The 17583-nt window shown below is 38.1% G+C and overlaps 1 protein-coding gene across 1 annotated transcript in view; it reads left to right on the top strand.

Annotated features, from left to right (window-relative positions):
- The window catches only part of LOC126481255 (chymotrypsin-2-like), a 147829-nt gene that overhangs the window by 109634 nt on the left and 20612 nt on the right, over positions 1-17583 (top strand). The window contains exon 6 of the mRNA XM_050104874.1: positions 17103-17255. Coding sequence (XP_049960831.1) covers positions 17103-17255 — 153 coding nt within the window. The remainder of the gene's footprint in view (positions 1-17102; positions 17256-17583) is intronic.

The raw sequence follows: 17583 nt of genomic DNA, 5'->3' as shown, positions 1-17583 counted from the left end.
TGGCAGCACCACTCTATCAAAGGTGAGGAAAAGAGTGCGGGTGGGAACTAAAGAAGACTCTACCTTTTTCATTACATGATGGATGGCAATGACACCCTGGTCGGAGAGGTAAGACTGTATTTCAGCCTCAGTTAGACTGTTGAGCAGCCTGGTGTAAATTACACCATGGGAAGAATTCAGAGTGTGATGGGCCTCGACACGAACAGTGTAGCCATGGAGAAGTGACACAGCAAGCAGTTGTTGAGTTTGGGAATCAGAAGCTGTCTCCAAAAGCAAAGTGCCATTCCATAAACGAGAGCAGGTTTTCACAGGGCCAGCAATAGCATCCACACCTTTCTGAATAATAAACGGATTGACCGTGGTGAAGGGCTGACTGTCTTCAGTATGTGAGACCACAAGGAACCATGGTGCAATGGGAAGGGTTTTTGAATCAGTAGCCTCATTATGTTTAGGTTTGGTAGATGTTGAATGGGGAGATGATTGACTCAATGCGAGAAAATCCCCATGACTGCCAGCATCTCCGATGGCGAGCACCTTTCGATTGGGGCCTCCCTTCACGACGAGGCGCACCTGCCTTAGGTGATTGTTCACACCTCAGGTCACACCTCCTGAACATATGACAGAGGGACCATTCGGCAATTTTGGAAGGTTGCAGCTCAATCACCCCTCCCTGGGCCTGTCCTGCACCAGGGGGTACGTATGAACCCTACCTGTTGACCCAGGGCTGGGAATTACACGCTACCCAGTCGCACGTTATGCATCTGACATGTGGACCGACCTCCAGGATGGCACAGGGAGGAAGAAAAGAGAGGATCCTCAAACGCCAAAGCAGAGGAATGAGAGGAAAACAAAGAAAGGAAAAGGGAGCCAAAAAGAAAGTCGAGACTGTTCATATGTCAGCAACAGAATGCAGAATATTCCCAAGAATTCTCCAAACATGTTCTCCAAGGGAGGGGAAAAAGAATAGCAAGAGGATAGACATAAAGCACAGGAGGGAAAAATGCTGCAAAGGCTGGGGTCCCATGGTAGCCAAGCACAAACCCCCCAAAGAGTGCTGAGCCCCCTCTGGGCCTGATTTCATGCAGACATCTAAACTGTTATGCATTTCCTTCTTCATGGCAATTCTCAGCTGCACACTGTAAGGACCATGAGGGCACTCCTGCATCATTTTTGATGGGAAGTGTTTGATGACTCACCATACAGCCCAGACTTGGCTCCCTCTGATTTTAATCTCTGCCCATACAAACTGCTGGCTATGAAGGCAACATTTTGACACAAACAAAAAGCTGCAGTCCAGCACAGAAAATTATCAGAAAGCACAGGAGGCTGCCTTCTTCGATGAGGTTATTGGGAAGTTGGTACAATATTATGACAGATGTCTAAGTTGGTGTGGCAAATATGTAGGGAAGCAGCTGGAAGATGAAGCTAACTGCCACAAATAAAAGAGTTTAGGTTTTCACTGTGGTTTCCATTTTGCAACCAGTCATTCATTACTTTCCAAATAGCCCTTGTACATTTTATATTATTATATGTTTAACTCAGACAGCCTGTATTAATGAAGCACAGTACTCCAAGAGCTGTTCAAACTGATTTCAGTCAAAGTCCTGCAATTTTATTTCACTGTTTGTGCATATAGCCCTCTCCTCTCTGTTATATCATGCCTACAGTAATGTGATACAAATTTGTACCTGTCTGTCAAATTTCAGTGACTTTCAAATGACATTGTGTTATGTGTAACACATATAAAGAAATACATACAGAAATTTCAGTTTCTTGTAGTTACATCAGAAGCTCATTTTCCTTACATAACAGACTTCTTGTATTTTGATGAAAATGCCCAAATGTATTGTGACTTTTACCCTGTGTGTTGTCCAACCTGTCATATTTTCCTGTTTTTGCCTCCCATTAATGGCTACTGCTGTCCATAATTACTTAACAGCTCTATCTTTCAGAAACATTTATCCTAATAAAGTGAAATGAAAATATTGGACATCAAAGGAACTAGGCAGACAAAACTCTAGTGACATTGAATGCTTATGGAAATTAATTAAACAAGTTAACATCTTCCTGGAAATATTCAGATATAACCCATGCTGTATGTGATGTGGCCACAATCACTTTACTTTGCGAAGCATTCTTAGCCATTTTTACTGGCTCTCCCAACAATCAGTACCTGATTTTCTGTATCAAGGTAATTTCCCACAGACATCATAGCTGAGATCAGACATCATAGCTGAGATCTGTACTCGATTTTAAAATACTAGTCACTTTGTATTTAATGCCCAGCGAGCTCAGGACTGTAACAGTCCCCTCCTATGATTATACCTTAGCAGGCCAAGACTGCTTGGTATATTTAACTTTACGGCTAGTATTAGTCTTAACTTGAACTTTGCTGTCTTTACGGGCTGTTTCTTGGATCCTTGGTTCATCTATATGCTTCTGTCATGCATCCACAATGTTGATACAAGCTTTCCAATTTCATCTATCCGCTTTGCATTACATTGTCAGCTTGATCTCTTCTTATCCTTTGAAGTTCAGTAAGGGCTGTCCTTGGTCCACTTACGATTCATACATCATACTTGCCTGAAGAACCACTGTATACTAAAACATAAACATTATTATTTCTTCCCCTATTCTCCTCAAGTACAAATACAGGCCTACAACATGGACTACAATACTGGTAGTTCCTTTTGTGTTCCATGGATAAAATGTAGTTGATTTACAAAAATAATATGTTCTCTCTGTGCATATATGGTAACATACTGATCATTTATTTATATATTTCTATTTACATTACAACTAACCATGCTTAATATGTGTTTGAACTAACAAAAACACATACAAATATTAACATAATAATGTATAATAATTGGTTACAACTGCATTCTGCAACTCAGCTTTTGAACTTGCGTTTTTCATCAGAGTTATTATTAAAGGTAACACTCTAATAAATACAATGAAACACGTCTGCCTGACAAAGTGAATGGTTTTGTTATACAGGGTTAGTGGCTAATGTTGAAGATGCTAGAGAAGGAGAGGGCAACAAGGATAAAGACTAGAATTATGAGCCAAAGGAAAAGCTCATTTAGATGTATTCAAGGATAACTACAGTGGATACAGGTGACGGGGTTCAGGCAGGGAGTGATGGGAGAAGCAGTCTGTTCAGAAAACAGTGTGGATGACAATCCATAGTTCTATAAATTAGCCAAAGGGGAGGAAGAGAAAAATATGAAACTGATGCATTGAGGATAAGGGAGAAAGAATAGGTATACCAACAGTGGAGGAAGGAGACTGGCAGTTATCAGTGACAGGAGGACTGCATTCAACACCATTCTGTGTATTGTATAGCCGAACTTGCTCTTGGTTATGGTCTGACAGTGCACAAATCCCTATTTTAAAGATAAAGACATAGACTCTGAGTCGTAAAATTTAAAATTGTCTTGCATATACGTAGCATCCAGACAATGTAGATAAAATGCCATGCCCTACTATCAACAGGAATCAGATGCTATTCATTGGCACTAAAACTGGCAATAAAACATAATTCCAGAAGCATGAAACATTAATAGACTCGCAACAGCTTTATGACAGCTATAGGGATATGTTCACCTTGTCTGCACTACAATTAAGAATTGCTTATTCTTGTTACTCGCAGTCTTGAGACATCCTGTGTATGTGGGATATCCAGTGCAAAATTTAATTACCTTCTGGGTTGTGGAATTAGTAGTAGGTTAAATGGAGTGAACCTTCAAGCTAGTGCAGAGAAATTTATTTAGAAAAGCTTTGCAAACATTTCATAGTCACACATGGGAGCACGCTGTTTGATCATACAAAACCATGGACACTGCTACAGCAATTGCCAAACAACTGTAATAGCTCGGGAGGTTAAAATCTTGTGGAAATTGCCCAACTGCATGATGAACACACCATAAATGTTCAAGTTATGATTATAGATAGCTATGTACAAGATATTTGATTTGTACATTTAATATGAATGTTAATTTTAATACTTTGATAACAACTGTAATTTTCTATCATCTGTCATCATGTACTTACATTAAGGGAGTAGTCCTCTTTGAATGCATGAAAAGTAGGTGATTTTTGTGTTTTAGTTTTTCTATGTAAATCTGATGATATTGTTTTATTCCTTATACTTATGTCTTTAAGAAATCACGTTTGGGTTCACATTAAATGCTTCTCTAACAGCTAAGCAAGCATACATAGGATATACAATAATTGCAAAATGTTAAGTACTAACAAAATGGTGACCACAAAACTGAGACTAAGGAATGGAAAAAATAAATAAATAGATTTGAACGTATCACAAAACAGCTACATATGCTGATAGAGAGTTCAATTTAGAAGGCTGGCATTAAATTTTGATCAAAGCCATATGTGCAGTTCTGAAGTTATGTTTCCTGCCAATTTGAAAAATACATTTTTGAGAAAACCACATTTAAAGCTTTGGGTTACATTTTTGTAATTAAGTTAAACATAATACTTCTAGCCAGTGATCCTTAGACCACACAGCAATCCTTCCAGATTGAAAAGGAGGTCCTCCTCCATCTTCTTTGTGGCCATGGTAGTGCTGCAATCCTCTGTAGCAGTTTCTGTCATCCGCTGCTCTGCTTACTTGATATGCTTTTCATCTGCTTTTGTGCAGAAGTTGTAAAAGGGGCAAGACGTACTAGTAACTGCTGTAATCACCAATTACAGTTACAGATAAGACCTTTTTTTACATTTAAGCATTATTGGTATGTATTTTCTCTGGAGTTTCAGTTACAGACATACTTCATACTTGTAACGAGCACTGTTAATCTGGAAGCATTTATGACATTAACGGCTGTCAGTGTGACAGGTGCCAGTTTGGAAGGCCACAGGGATTGGTCAGATACGTGTAACTTACCCAGCAGCAGCGATTGGCAGTGTGCATGCACCCTGTCGCTAGATTCACCGCCACTCTCGCTTCAACTAGAAAAAGGGAAAATGGCATGAGTGACATGAACAATTTCAACAACTTAAGGATGTGATGAAACAGAAAACAGAGCAGTTATATTGAACTTAATGGCACAAAAAGATGAATGTTCTTCAAATCATTGCACACTGCAATTGTTTTTCAAGCTATCTCAAGTGACATACAGAATGGCCAACAATTCCACTGCTCAAGTCATTCGTACAGAAATTTCAAAATAACTAAAAGAAATGCCATTTGTTGTTGTTATCGTGGCTGAAACTGTTTCAAGCCAGTCCCAACTTTCAATTGTTTTTGATACATATTATTTGTTGGTGAAGTGTGCGAAAGATTTTTGAGATTTGTTGATGCCAGTGATAACCCATTTGCTGCAAGCTTAGTGGAGCATCTGTTTGACTGTGTAACTGAATTGTGACTGAAGACACAAACATGTGCTTTATCAGTATTGTATTGGTTGCTGTTCCAAAGACAGTATGTCGGGAATAAGTACGTCAATTTGGATAGAAAACTTGTGCTGTCTTGGCTGGGCAACATAATGGGGAACAAAAACTTCTGAGAGGCAAATACCTCTCAGCTCTCTTCATACACAGCTGTGCTCATAAGCTTAATTTAGTATCGAGAGTCTCTTGAACATATACAAGAGAGCAAAATATTTTTCAGAGAATACCTGGTTTTGCCTGTTTTTTCTTTTCTTTTCTTCCCCCCCCCCCCTCCCCCCCCCCCCAAATCATCTAAAAGATGAAGTTCTTTGGGTGAATTGATCAAATGATGTTTTCCTTCAGTATACAACACCAGACTGTTATATAACAACAGATTAATCAAGCTAGTGGTGAATCATAAGACTCAAAGAGCTTTTCAAGTCTTTGAAAGATGATCCTGATGCATAGGATGGTGAAACACAAGAGTGTGCCTACGGCTTTTACCTGACATTTAAGCAATTTGGTTTCAGTTTTTTCTTAATGTTTTTTAGTGTATACTTCTCAAGTCAGCAGCTCTTTTCAAAATATTGCAAAATATATTCTTTGCTGTTGAATATTGTTTGAATAAAGTGGTCAGTTGAAGACTGTGTCACAGCAACTTCATGTAAATTTGAAGTGTGCTCTAAAACCAAGTCAGAAGGAAGCAATAGTGAGCCTCCAAGAAAGAAGCAATGGGATGGAATGACTGACAGAGAAAGATCGTACCATACTTCGTTCTGTGAAATTGTTGACAGGGTCTTGTGTTGGTTGACTGACAGGTATGCTGGCTTTAATACTTATTAAAGAGTTTCTTTCAGTTATGAATTATGAAAATACACATATAACTTCCCTGACACTGCATTTAATTCCTTGAAGTTATCCTACAGTGGACATTTGTATATCCCTCAACTAAGGACAGAACTGTCTGTGGTATATTCTTCAGACAAATTCCAGAATTAACCAGTATTTAGACAAAGTCAATATCTCACCTCCTGTCATCTCAATGAAGCAGTACCTGAAGCACCAAAACTAATAAATTAATTTGAACAATTCTTGCAATCAATGCTTTGGCAGAAAGGTCATTTTCAGGACTGAAGAGAATCAAAACTTATCTTCGAAATACACAGTAGCAAAACATACTTGTCACTTTGCTTTGTTTCCACTGAAAAACGGTTGCTAAGTTTGTAAAACAATACGTATCATTCTACAACTCCATGGTAGAAGTTTTTGACAAGAAGGATCATAGAACTGACCCCAAATATAAATAAGACTGTGACTACCAGAACTTTTATAACAAATGGCATATGGCAGTATTCAATGTAATACTATGGTGTGGCGTGATGCGATAATAGATAATCACAAACAGTAGCATAATAATAGGTTATTATAACTGCAACAATTTTGTTACTTGAATTATCATAAACAGTAACATAATAATAATAATAGTAATTATTATAATTATAACGATAAGTACAACAATGACAATAATAATAATAATTATTATTATTATAACAACAATACTGTTAATTTTAACAGTTTTTTAAAAGTGATTAGTTACGAATACCTCATGCCTCGGATTTGTAACATGCTGGTCAGGTCTCAAGTTTTAGCATGTTCATAATCACCATACTGACTAGTAGGAAATTACTGAAATTACATGTCAACTATTTTGTTAGAAACAAACACTTCCGGGAGTCACTTTTTCACAAATTACCTTGTAATTTGGTGACAGAGTTTCTGGTGAACTTGGGATGAACACTACAATAACGTAGAACAACCCAGAGAATATTTAAAAAATCAAAGAGGACTGCTCTCTTAATGTGAGGAAACATCAGTGTTTGTTGCTGTGGTCTTTAGTTTGCAGAATCATACAATGCAGTTCTCCATGCTAGTCTGTCCTGTGCAAACCTCTTCATCTCTGCATAACTACTGCAACCCACATCCATCTGAACATACTTATTAGCTTAAAGCCTTGATACCCCTTTAAAATTTTTATCCTTCCCACTTCCCTTGGTTACCAAATTACTGGTTCCTTTATGCCTCAGGATATGTCCTAATCTTCCTTTAGTAAAGTTGTGGAATAATACTTCTTTTTTCCTCAGTTCAATTCAGTACATCCTCTGATTAACTTCTTGTAGCTGGGATTAACAGTCCTACAAAATTTTATAAATGAAATAAAGGGCACTGCTTTTACAGTAAAATTATTTGTTTAAACAACCCACATGGCCACTGTCAACTAATGCTCAACAGACAAATATGATGACAACATGCATAAATGTAGAAGAATTTTATTAGGTGTAAACATAGAAAGGAAAATTCTTGCAGAATGTAAGTAATTTAGGAGTAAAGGACCCCACTCACCAATTGGCAGAACTAGAGTACACATGTGCATGCGCGTGCGATGTCGTGTTCTGCTTTGATAGAGTTTAGTATTGGATCCCACACCATACTCAGTTGGAAGCTCATGTACCTATTGATTAAATTATTGTGACATGGATTTCAATCATTTCTTTGAAGATGAAGTCCCAAAATTTATCAGTGGTAGCCAGGAATTTCATTTGCTGGTAATTCATTTTGTGTCCATTTTCAATGCAGTGTTCTCCTTTTGCTGACTTGTTGTACTGCTGTAAGTGGATGTGGCATTCATGTTCTGTCAACCTTCAATTGTGTGGATTGTTTGTCCAATGTAAGTTTTTCTGTGTTCACATGAAACTTGGTACAAACATGCTTTTTTGAGACCCAGATCGTCATTCACAGACCTTAATTTTGGCCAGCATATGGAAAACTAATGTTATGGGGCATTTCCACAGTAGTCTGCCAATGTTTGATGATAGATTGTCAGCAAACGGTATGAAAGCGGTCTTATTTATCGCCTTCTGTGTTTTCAAACTTTGTGTCGTTCTTGGGGCTCTTGCATCACAGGGTCATCTCAGCCTGTCAGTTTCTGTATCCATTCTTGTGGATGCACATTGCTGCAGCTCTGCCATCAGACTTTGATACAGGAAATTTGCCATCTTTTCCTATTTCCATGGTAAACTAGAAGTTGCAGATGTGATCCACCACATTGGCAAAAAGTAGACATGGCACCACCATTCCAACATCTAAAACGATGAGGCAGCTTAGCAGATGTCATTCCTGGTTTTGAAGCTTTTCCAGTTTTTCCTCAAGCTGATACATATCCTTCGCAAAGAGGTGAGTAGTATGTGATCTGATCTTCCCTAAGGTTGGCTCCTACCAGTTTTACCAGTCTTCTATGAATAATTTATATCAGTATTTTTCAACTCTGTCTTATTAAACTGATAGTTTATAATATCTACAAATGCCTTTTTTTAAACTGGAATTATCAAATTCATCTTCAAGGATATATCATCAGTCTCACATATGAGGGGGGATTAAAAAACAACCAGAATTTTAATGTTGTGCATTGTGTACTTGTACCAGGTTGTGCCACCAGAGGGCTGTCGTAGAATCTCTCCTGAGTCATTCTACATAGCGAAATCGCGCAACAGTGACTAGTGTGGTTTCTCTGACAGCTCAGTGAGTGTGACATGACTACTTCTTGTAAGCAATGTGTGGCTGTGAAATTTTGTTTGCTGCTCAGCAAGAATCCAGTGGAAATTGTTGTGATGGTGCAAAGAGCTTACAAAGAAAATGCTCTGAGTAAAACTCAAGTGTACAAAGGGTTTTCTTATTTTAAAAAGACAAAATGGTCATTGAAGATGAGACCTGTTCAGGTTGCCCTTCAACTGCGTGAAGGGAGGACACTGGCAAAATTTGTGATCTGGTCAATGAAGATCAATGCAGGACATCCGACCAACTCGGGAACTTATCCAGGTTGTCCTGGAGCTCAATTCAGCATACTTTGACTGTTAATTTGGTCATGCGATGTGGGGCAGCAAAGTTCGTGCAGAGACTTCTCACCAGAAATCAAAGGGATTGTTGCGTTCAAACCCTGTCATGAAATGGAGGACACATTCAAAGATGGTACAAATTTTTTCAACAAAATCATCACAGGCAATGAGTCTTGGTGCTAAAGGTACAATCCAGAAAGTAAACAACAGCCAATTCAATGGAATCACCTCAACCAAAAAAGCTTTCCAGATAAATCAAATGTGAAGACTATGTTGATCTGTTTTGGAGATTATGGAAAGGCTTGCAGTGCACAAGTTCTGGGAGAAAGCTTCCGGCTTTGTGGAATTGACACCAGTAGTTCTTGCATCAAAAGAATTTTCCTGCATGCACAGCTCTCAGTGTTTCACAGATTTTGCCTCAATGAAGATGCCTAGCTTGGCCCACACACCCTATTCACCAGATTTAGCATCCTTGGACTTCTTCCTGTTCCCAGGCATGAAGAGAGACCTCAAATGGAAGCATTTTGCTGATGTAAAAGAAATAAAACATACGGATGTGAATGTTCTAGCAGGTATCAAAGAGGATAAATTTAAAAGCTGATTCCATTATTGGAATAAACATATGAACAAGTGCATTACTGCTGATGGAGAGTACTTTGAAGGAGATTATGGTTGTATTTGAGAAACAATAAAAGTACATGCTTTCTACAAAGAAATTCCAGCTACTTTTGGGTCCCCCTTTGTATCCAGCACACCAGCTGGCATAGTTGTCATGACTGGCTTTCTCAAGGATCTCTACAACTTTGAGGAAATGTCTTGTTTCAACTCAGCTGTTTCAGTGAAATTCTTCTCACAACATTGTATCTCCTACATCATCTTCATATACTACTACTTTTTTCCTATAATTATGGCTGTTAAATTTGATTTCCTTGTATTGCCTTTAAGTGTATTCCTTCTACTTTTCAGTCCTGCTTCCTTCGCTTAGCACTGGCTTGCCATATGAGCTCTTGATATTCATACTGCTGCTTCTCTTTTCTTTGAAGGTCCCTTTAATTTTCATATAGAAGTCAACTAACTTCCTCTAGTCATACACGTTTCTAAAGTCTTGCTTTTGTCTTCTAAGCATTTTGCACTTTCCTCAATCACACTTTTACATTTTCTCCTTTCAGTTATAAAATTCAGTATCTCTGAAGTTATAAGAGGATTTCTCCTGGAACTCGTCTTTGATCCTCTACTGTTGTCATACTTCCTCTCTCAAAGCTACCTATTTGTGTTCGATTGAATTTCTTTTCCTGTTTCAGTCAGTTGCTGCCTAATATGCACACCCATTTTTTTCTTTTTAGTTCCAAGATTTCGAGTTTCTTTTAATGATGTGCTATCTGTCTTCTTTGCTCAGGATGCATTCATTATTTTATTAGCATTGTGTTACAGATCTTTATTGTTGTTGACTGAACGTTTCTTTACTTTGTATTTCTTATGTTCCATGTGCCTTACCTTATAACAACACATAACCTTATTTCTTGGTTATGAAGATGGTAGTATGAAACTTTAAGAGAGGTGAAAGTACTGTGAGGAGAAGGGTGTTTCTTTGTGCCTACGGTATGAATTTCTGCTATAGTGTTGATAGCATGGTGGGGGTGGGGTGGGGTGGGGTGGGGACACTGAACTGGGGATGTGTTTATAAAGCAAGTTCATGGGTTAATACCTATCTGTGAAGGCCATAAGAGAGGACAGCATGGCAGTAAACAAAATTTTAAGAAGAAAATTATGCTAATTTGTTACTGTGAATAATGAATTGAATACTAAAAAAAAAAAATCTTTTTTTCGTATTTTTATTTCTTTGAATATTCCAGGTGGCTGAACTCTCTTATAAACAGAGTCTGTTGAACACATTGCAGCTTTGTAACACACACAACAAATCCAATGGGAGAACAATTTTACTGTGTGACATAAGACTCTTGGAAGATCAGGGGCAAAATGAAACACTGGAAACTGCTATGAAAGTCATAGAAATATAAAGTTGTCATCAATTAGAAGGTTGATTTGAACACAACAGTCCTTTACTAGGCATGATCCTGTTTGAGATGCCTTTTTCCAGTCTGTGAATTCACTTACCCAGCCATTTATATAGGAACCTACAGTTTAACACTCGAACAGGGGACGCTTGCCGTACTGTTTTCTTCAATTCCATATCCACTTTTTTTACTTCCTTCAAGAAATCATATGGCTTTTCCCACTTTTTTATCCTCTTGGTGTGTTACGATTTACAAAATATTTAGATTTTCTTGGATGTTTCATTAGATATAACAAGAACGGTAAAAGGGGTCAATATGACACCACTATAATTTCCCTTGATTACCTGAACATAATTCAACAATGAGGGCAGCAATATTCAGCATTCATAAACAGTTGATGATGCTCACTGTTGTGTCTCAGCATGTGCACACTCCAATATTTTCATTCAGGTAATATTATTTGGCCATGAAAGACTTTTTCAGGCATGTCTCACCAGCAGAGCCTTTTGCATTAAAATTTTGACTTTTCTTAGGAAATTCCAACATTAAATTGGAACTGACTTCACTAATGAAGATGACAATTTTGCACCAGAGACAAGTGAATTCAAAGCTGTAGACAACATGAACAAGGAGATTATTGGAGGAGATGTTGATCTCTGTCAATCCACTCCTCATCCAGCACAGCAGGCTCAGGTGAATGCCTGTGTAAAGATGGTCACTTTGGATGAAACAAACTGAGAGATTGCCAAATTTTCATCTTTTGGAATGAGGTTGACTGTGAATATTCTAATGGAGAGGCTAGGTCTCACTACTTACACTTACCAATGGGTACACCACTCTGCCATCAGTTATTTCTGTCTATTTTTGATAAAGCAATGCCACATCTGATGAAAAAATACGCAGAGTCAAATTATTGAAAAGTACTAAAAATAAGTAACAACCATTGGACCATGACACTCGAGGAACTGAAAAAAAATGCTCAGCATGTTATTTGTACAAGAGGTGTTTCTGTGGATGATAGCTGGTCACATTCATGGAGGCCTATTTCCATCAAAGATGTTATGCCAAGTGACAGATTTCATGAGCTTCTCAGATTTCCCCATTTACATGAAGAGAGAGAGGGGGGAAAAAAAAAAAAAAAAAAAAGAACAACCAAGCTGAGTGTTTGAAAGCAAAAATCACTTTAGTATCGGAAATTTGGGGAAAGTTCATGGAAAACCATATTCGTTCTTATTGCCCTCAAGAAAATATTGCATGGATGAGCAACTCTTACCACGCAAACCATGATGTAGGTTCACTCAACTCATGCCCAGCGAACCTGACAAATATGGTCTCAAATTTTGGACAGCTGCTTATGTAGTGACAAAACACATATGTAATGTTTTCCTGTGCCTCAGAAAAGAGGAACATGTAGATGGCAGTAACATTGTTCTGCATGTCATGGAGCCATTTATGAATCAAGGGGAAAAAAAACATGATGATATCTTCATGTTTCTTCAACTTTCCAAGAATGTAAAAGAAAAGAAAACTTCATTTGGTGATACTTTTTAACAAAATCCGTCATGAATTCCTGATGAGGTAAATGAGCCAAATGCTAAAATGCACTCCATCACCATCCTGCACCAGACTGGCAACACAGGCTGCACCGTAACTGCATACCAAGGAAAGTACAATAAAAATGTCATTCTTGTGAGTATACTGCATGCTAAGGTGGCAATAACCATGGAAAGAAGAAACCATAACATTCTACAATGCAACAAACTATGGGGTGGATGTAGGTCATCAAACAACCACCAAATATACAACAAAGATTGCATGTAGGAGACAGTTGACGGTTGTCTTCTACATCATCTCAGGCGTGGTGGCAGTAAATGTGTGGGTCATCTACAAAATAGTAACAAACAAGAAAATGGAAAGGAAGAAGTTCATACTTCAGTTGGCTAATGAACTCAAGGGACTGAAAGAGCAGAAAGAAGAACAGACAAAAGAGGAGGATACAAGACCAAAAGCATCTAGGTAGTGGAAAAGTGACGAATCAGCATCTGCAAAGGTAACAAATCAACATAAACTGCATTAAGTGGCACAAACCTGCATGCTGAAAATATGTTGTGAAAAATAAATCACTTATTGAAAGTGCGTGTAGCAGAGTCCAACAATGAGTAAAAAATACAGATAAGTCATGTGGAGACTACATGTGAGAACAATATCGACTGTACGTACCAAATGTGTCTAGAAGTTAGTATACAAAAGTCTACAATTTGGAAAACTTCTTAGCATGAGCGATAGTAAATTGGTAAGATATGAGGGCAGTTTGGAAAGTTCTCGGAATGGAATAGAAAAACAGTAATTACATCTCTGGAACATTTTTTATTTGTCGATGTAATAGGAACTTAAGTCCAGGCACATGAAATAAAAACTCAGGGGTTCACTGATGAGATTCTAATTGTGCAGAGACAGCAAAGGACTTCGAAGAGCAGCATCTTGGGAGGATGAAATACGACGAACATCAATAAAAGCAAAACAAGGATAATTGGGTGTAGGCAAATTAAATAAAGTCATTATGAGGGAATTAGCTTAGGAAACAAGACACTGAAAGTAGTAGATGAGATTTTTAATTTGGGCAGCAAAATAAGTGATGATGGCTAAAGTAGAGAGGATATAAAATGTAGACTGGCACTGGCAAGAAAAGTAGTTCTGAAAAAAGAGAAATTTGTTAATACTTGAATATACATTTGAGTGGAAGGAAGTCTTTTCCGAAGGTACTTGTCTGGAGTGTAACCATCTATGGAAGTGAAATGTGGATGATACAACACTTTAGACAAGAAGAGAATAGAGGCTTCTGAAATGTGATGCTAATGAAGGATGCTGAAGTCTAGATGGATAGATTGTGTAAGGAGTTACTGAATAGAAATGGGGAGACAAGAAATTTGTGGCACAGCTTGACTAAATGAAGGGATCAGTTGATAGGACACATTCTGAAACATAAAGGAATCACCAATTTTGTATGAGAGAGGTGGGGAGGAGGGGGGGGGGGGGCGGGGGGTACAAATTGTAGCTGGAGACCAAGAGGAATACATTATGTAGACTCAAAAAGAAATTAAGTTGGTTGCAATAGTTATTAAGAGATGATGAGGCTTGTAAAGGATACAGCAGTATGAAGAGCTGCATCAAACCCAATTTTGACCACAACAATAACACAGTCAAAAGAGATTTAACTGTAATATTAAGAAAAAAATTCACCTACACTACCTGATCTAATTTCAGACAAGGAAAAAAATTCCTAGATTTTTCCCAGTTAAAAATACACTTTCTCCCTGGTGAAAATACACTTTTTCTATATTGAATGAGTATATTTTGCCTCTGAACTGTAAAACTTATCAGTCCTTTGAAAAATTCCTGTAATTCTAAAAATTGCCAGAGTTTTTCCCAGATCTTCCAGTTGCCCCACATCATATACACCCTGAAATTACACAGACCCCTATGGGTGGACATTAATATGGAGTGTATCCATACTTTGCCTTTATGATGCTTGAACTCTGATGGAGACACAACACCTGATCACATGTCAATGTCTGTGGAAGTATGACAGCCAATTCTTCCTCAAGAGTCAAAACCAGAGAAGGTTCCTACACTGGAGTCTGGAGCAAAGTCAACATTCTGACTCACCTCAAATGTGCTACATTGGGTTCAGGCCAGGACTCTGAACAGGCATCACATTTCACAAATTTTACTGTCCACAAACCATTGTCTCACAGATGCTGCTTTGTGACAGGACTCATTATTATGCTGATGCAGTCATTGTCTCCAAACTGTTTCTTGACTATACACAGTACACAATGCTGTAACATATGTTAATATCCTTCTGCACTTCCTCTTTCTTAAGCACGATGAGGGGACCACACCCTAATCAAGAAAAACACCCCCATACCTTAAAACCACCGCTTACTTCACTGTTGGCACTACACATGATGGTAGGTAATTTTCCCAGGCATGTGCCAAACCCAGTCAGATCCTTCCATCACATTGCCACACGGTATAGAGCGATTCATCACTCAAACTTACTTATTTCCAGCCATTCACTTTACAGTGGCATTGCTGTTTACACCACCTCGAGCATCACTTAGTACTGAGTGCAAAAATTTTGTGGCTTTTGAGGAGCTGCTTTTACCCCATTCATTTTAACTCCCTATGCAAAGTCATCATTCTGTTTGAACTGCAAAGTGATTTCGGGAAATCATGGAAAACCTAAATCAGGAGGGCCAGACATGAGTTTGAACCGTCATCCTCCCTAATGCGAGTCTAGTGTGCTAACCATTGTGCCACCTTGCTCGGTGCCAACCAGGTGCTTTTTGTATGTGTGTGATTGGGAAGTGAAACTAGTGTTACATTGTAGTAAATAATAAATATGTAAAATAATGTTTTGCATATTCTCATTGCATCACCACATGTCATCAGCCATCAGATCCTACTATACAATATGAAAAAGTAATGTCTGTGGCATGCAGCCTGTGAACAGGCTACTGGCCTGACAGTTGGTACAGCACAGTCTTTTATCGCTGTGGCACTAGAAGAGCGCAAGTCGTGGACCCAGTCACCCTCTCTTTTTTGGAAAGATCCCCGGTGCTCATTTGATATCCCCAATACTCATCTGCTGAGTAGATCTGACTCCATCCTGGAGGGACTCTAGCAAGGAAAAATCCTCACCCCAATATGGGATCAAAGCCTGCGACCTCCAGGGCCAGAGTTTACTGCTCAGTGTTTAGATGTAGCCAAGTATATGTCTTACATAAGACTGATTTAGAGGATGTGGCCAGAGATGGCGATCATATGTATGTGTGAACTGTATTTGTATGAATCTGTGTTTATGTTGTCTACTTCAGATAAAGGCCTTTTGGCCAAAAGCTTACTTACTTAGTAGTCTTTCTGTTGTGCCTGTCTGAACTCAATATCTCTGCTACATGGTGAGCAGCAGTCTATCCCCTTTTGCAATACTAAAATTATTCCATCCTGGACTTTCAATTGTAAAATAAATAAATGATATTCTAGATAGTATTTGCCCAACCACGATGGTTCTTACATGACTTTATAATTTAAAAACATTTAATTCATTGCAATAAATCTGTAGATTGCACTCTCAAGACCTACAATGGATTCATACAAGAGAGAATATCTCAATAGTGTCCCTCTCCTTTTTAAGATAATTTATTCCAAGTTCATCAGACAGTTGTTGTTTCCTGCTTCATATTCAACGATTACCCCCCTCTTCTCACTACAGGTGGGTCCCTCTCATCCAGCAGGCTGAGTGACCTGCAGTACTTTCCCCAACCTATCCCCCTCTATTAGTTCTGAAAGCCAGGATAACACCACGCACTTTTGTATGTGTCTATTAATATGTTTGTCTATCAATATGTTGCTTCCTGAAGGTAAGTACCAGCCAGTCATTTTGGAAGTTAATTCAATGGTTTTCTTGATTCAATTTTTATTTTTATACAATTAACACATAAACTGTACATCAATTTACAGATATATGGGCTGAACCTCACACCACACTTCTCCAGTGTTAAGTCTACAAGATTACCCATCTTATTTGAAGTTTAATTGAAAGTAAATCCTACTTAGAGTTAAACTAAAAGTAAAATAATTGTTGTTACAGCTTTCTTTACATTTCATTTCACATTAAAATATATCACTTTGCTAACTTTAAAATGGCAATAAAATATTGATGCTTCTTGTAAATTTAGAAAGGCAAGTAGATTGTCAGATTTTTCATGAGTAACATCTTTCTAAATAATTCTTATTTTTGCAGACTGGAGGTGAAGTTGTGAATGTATTACAAGCAGTGGACATCATTGTGTGGTCAAACAGAAAATGTAGAGAAGCCTATTCTGATGCTCCAAAGCTAGTTCTGCCTTCAAACATCTGCGCTGGGGTCCCTGAAGGAGGAAAAGGACAGTGTAGTGTGAGTAGAAATTTGGTATCTCTCAGCACAGTCCATAGGCATAGTACAGTATTCATCATACAGAATTTTTAAATCCTGAGGCCAAATAATTTTCATACACTAATGTCTGAAAGTTAAATAATATCAAGCAACAAGATTAGAATACTGGGAGGGTTTACCAACAGAAAATAGGAATCCATAACAAGTAATTAGGAAACTTTTTACAACTGAAAACTTTCTTCAATAACAAAACAAATTTCTAGCTGAGGTACAAGCTCTACAGCATTGTGACACACTCTCCATGAGGCAGTTTAAGGACTCTATTGACTTTAATATCTTCCCTGACAAT

This window comes from Schistocerca serialis, chromosome 5 (assembly GCF_023864345.2).
Source record: "Schistocerca serialis cubense isolate TAMUIC-IGC-003099 chromosome 5, iqSchSeri2.2, whole genome shotgun sequence".
NCBI classification, from domain to species: Eukaryota; Metazoa; Arthropoda; class Insecta; order Orthoptera; family Acrididae; genus Schistocerca; species Schistocerca serialis.
The sequence above is the reverse complement of the archived record's forward strand: the minus strand, read 5'-3'. Positions and strand labels throughout refer to the sequence as shown.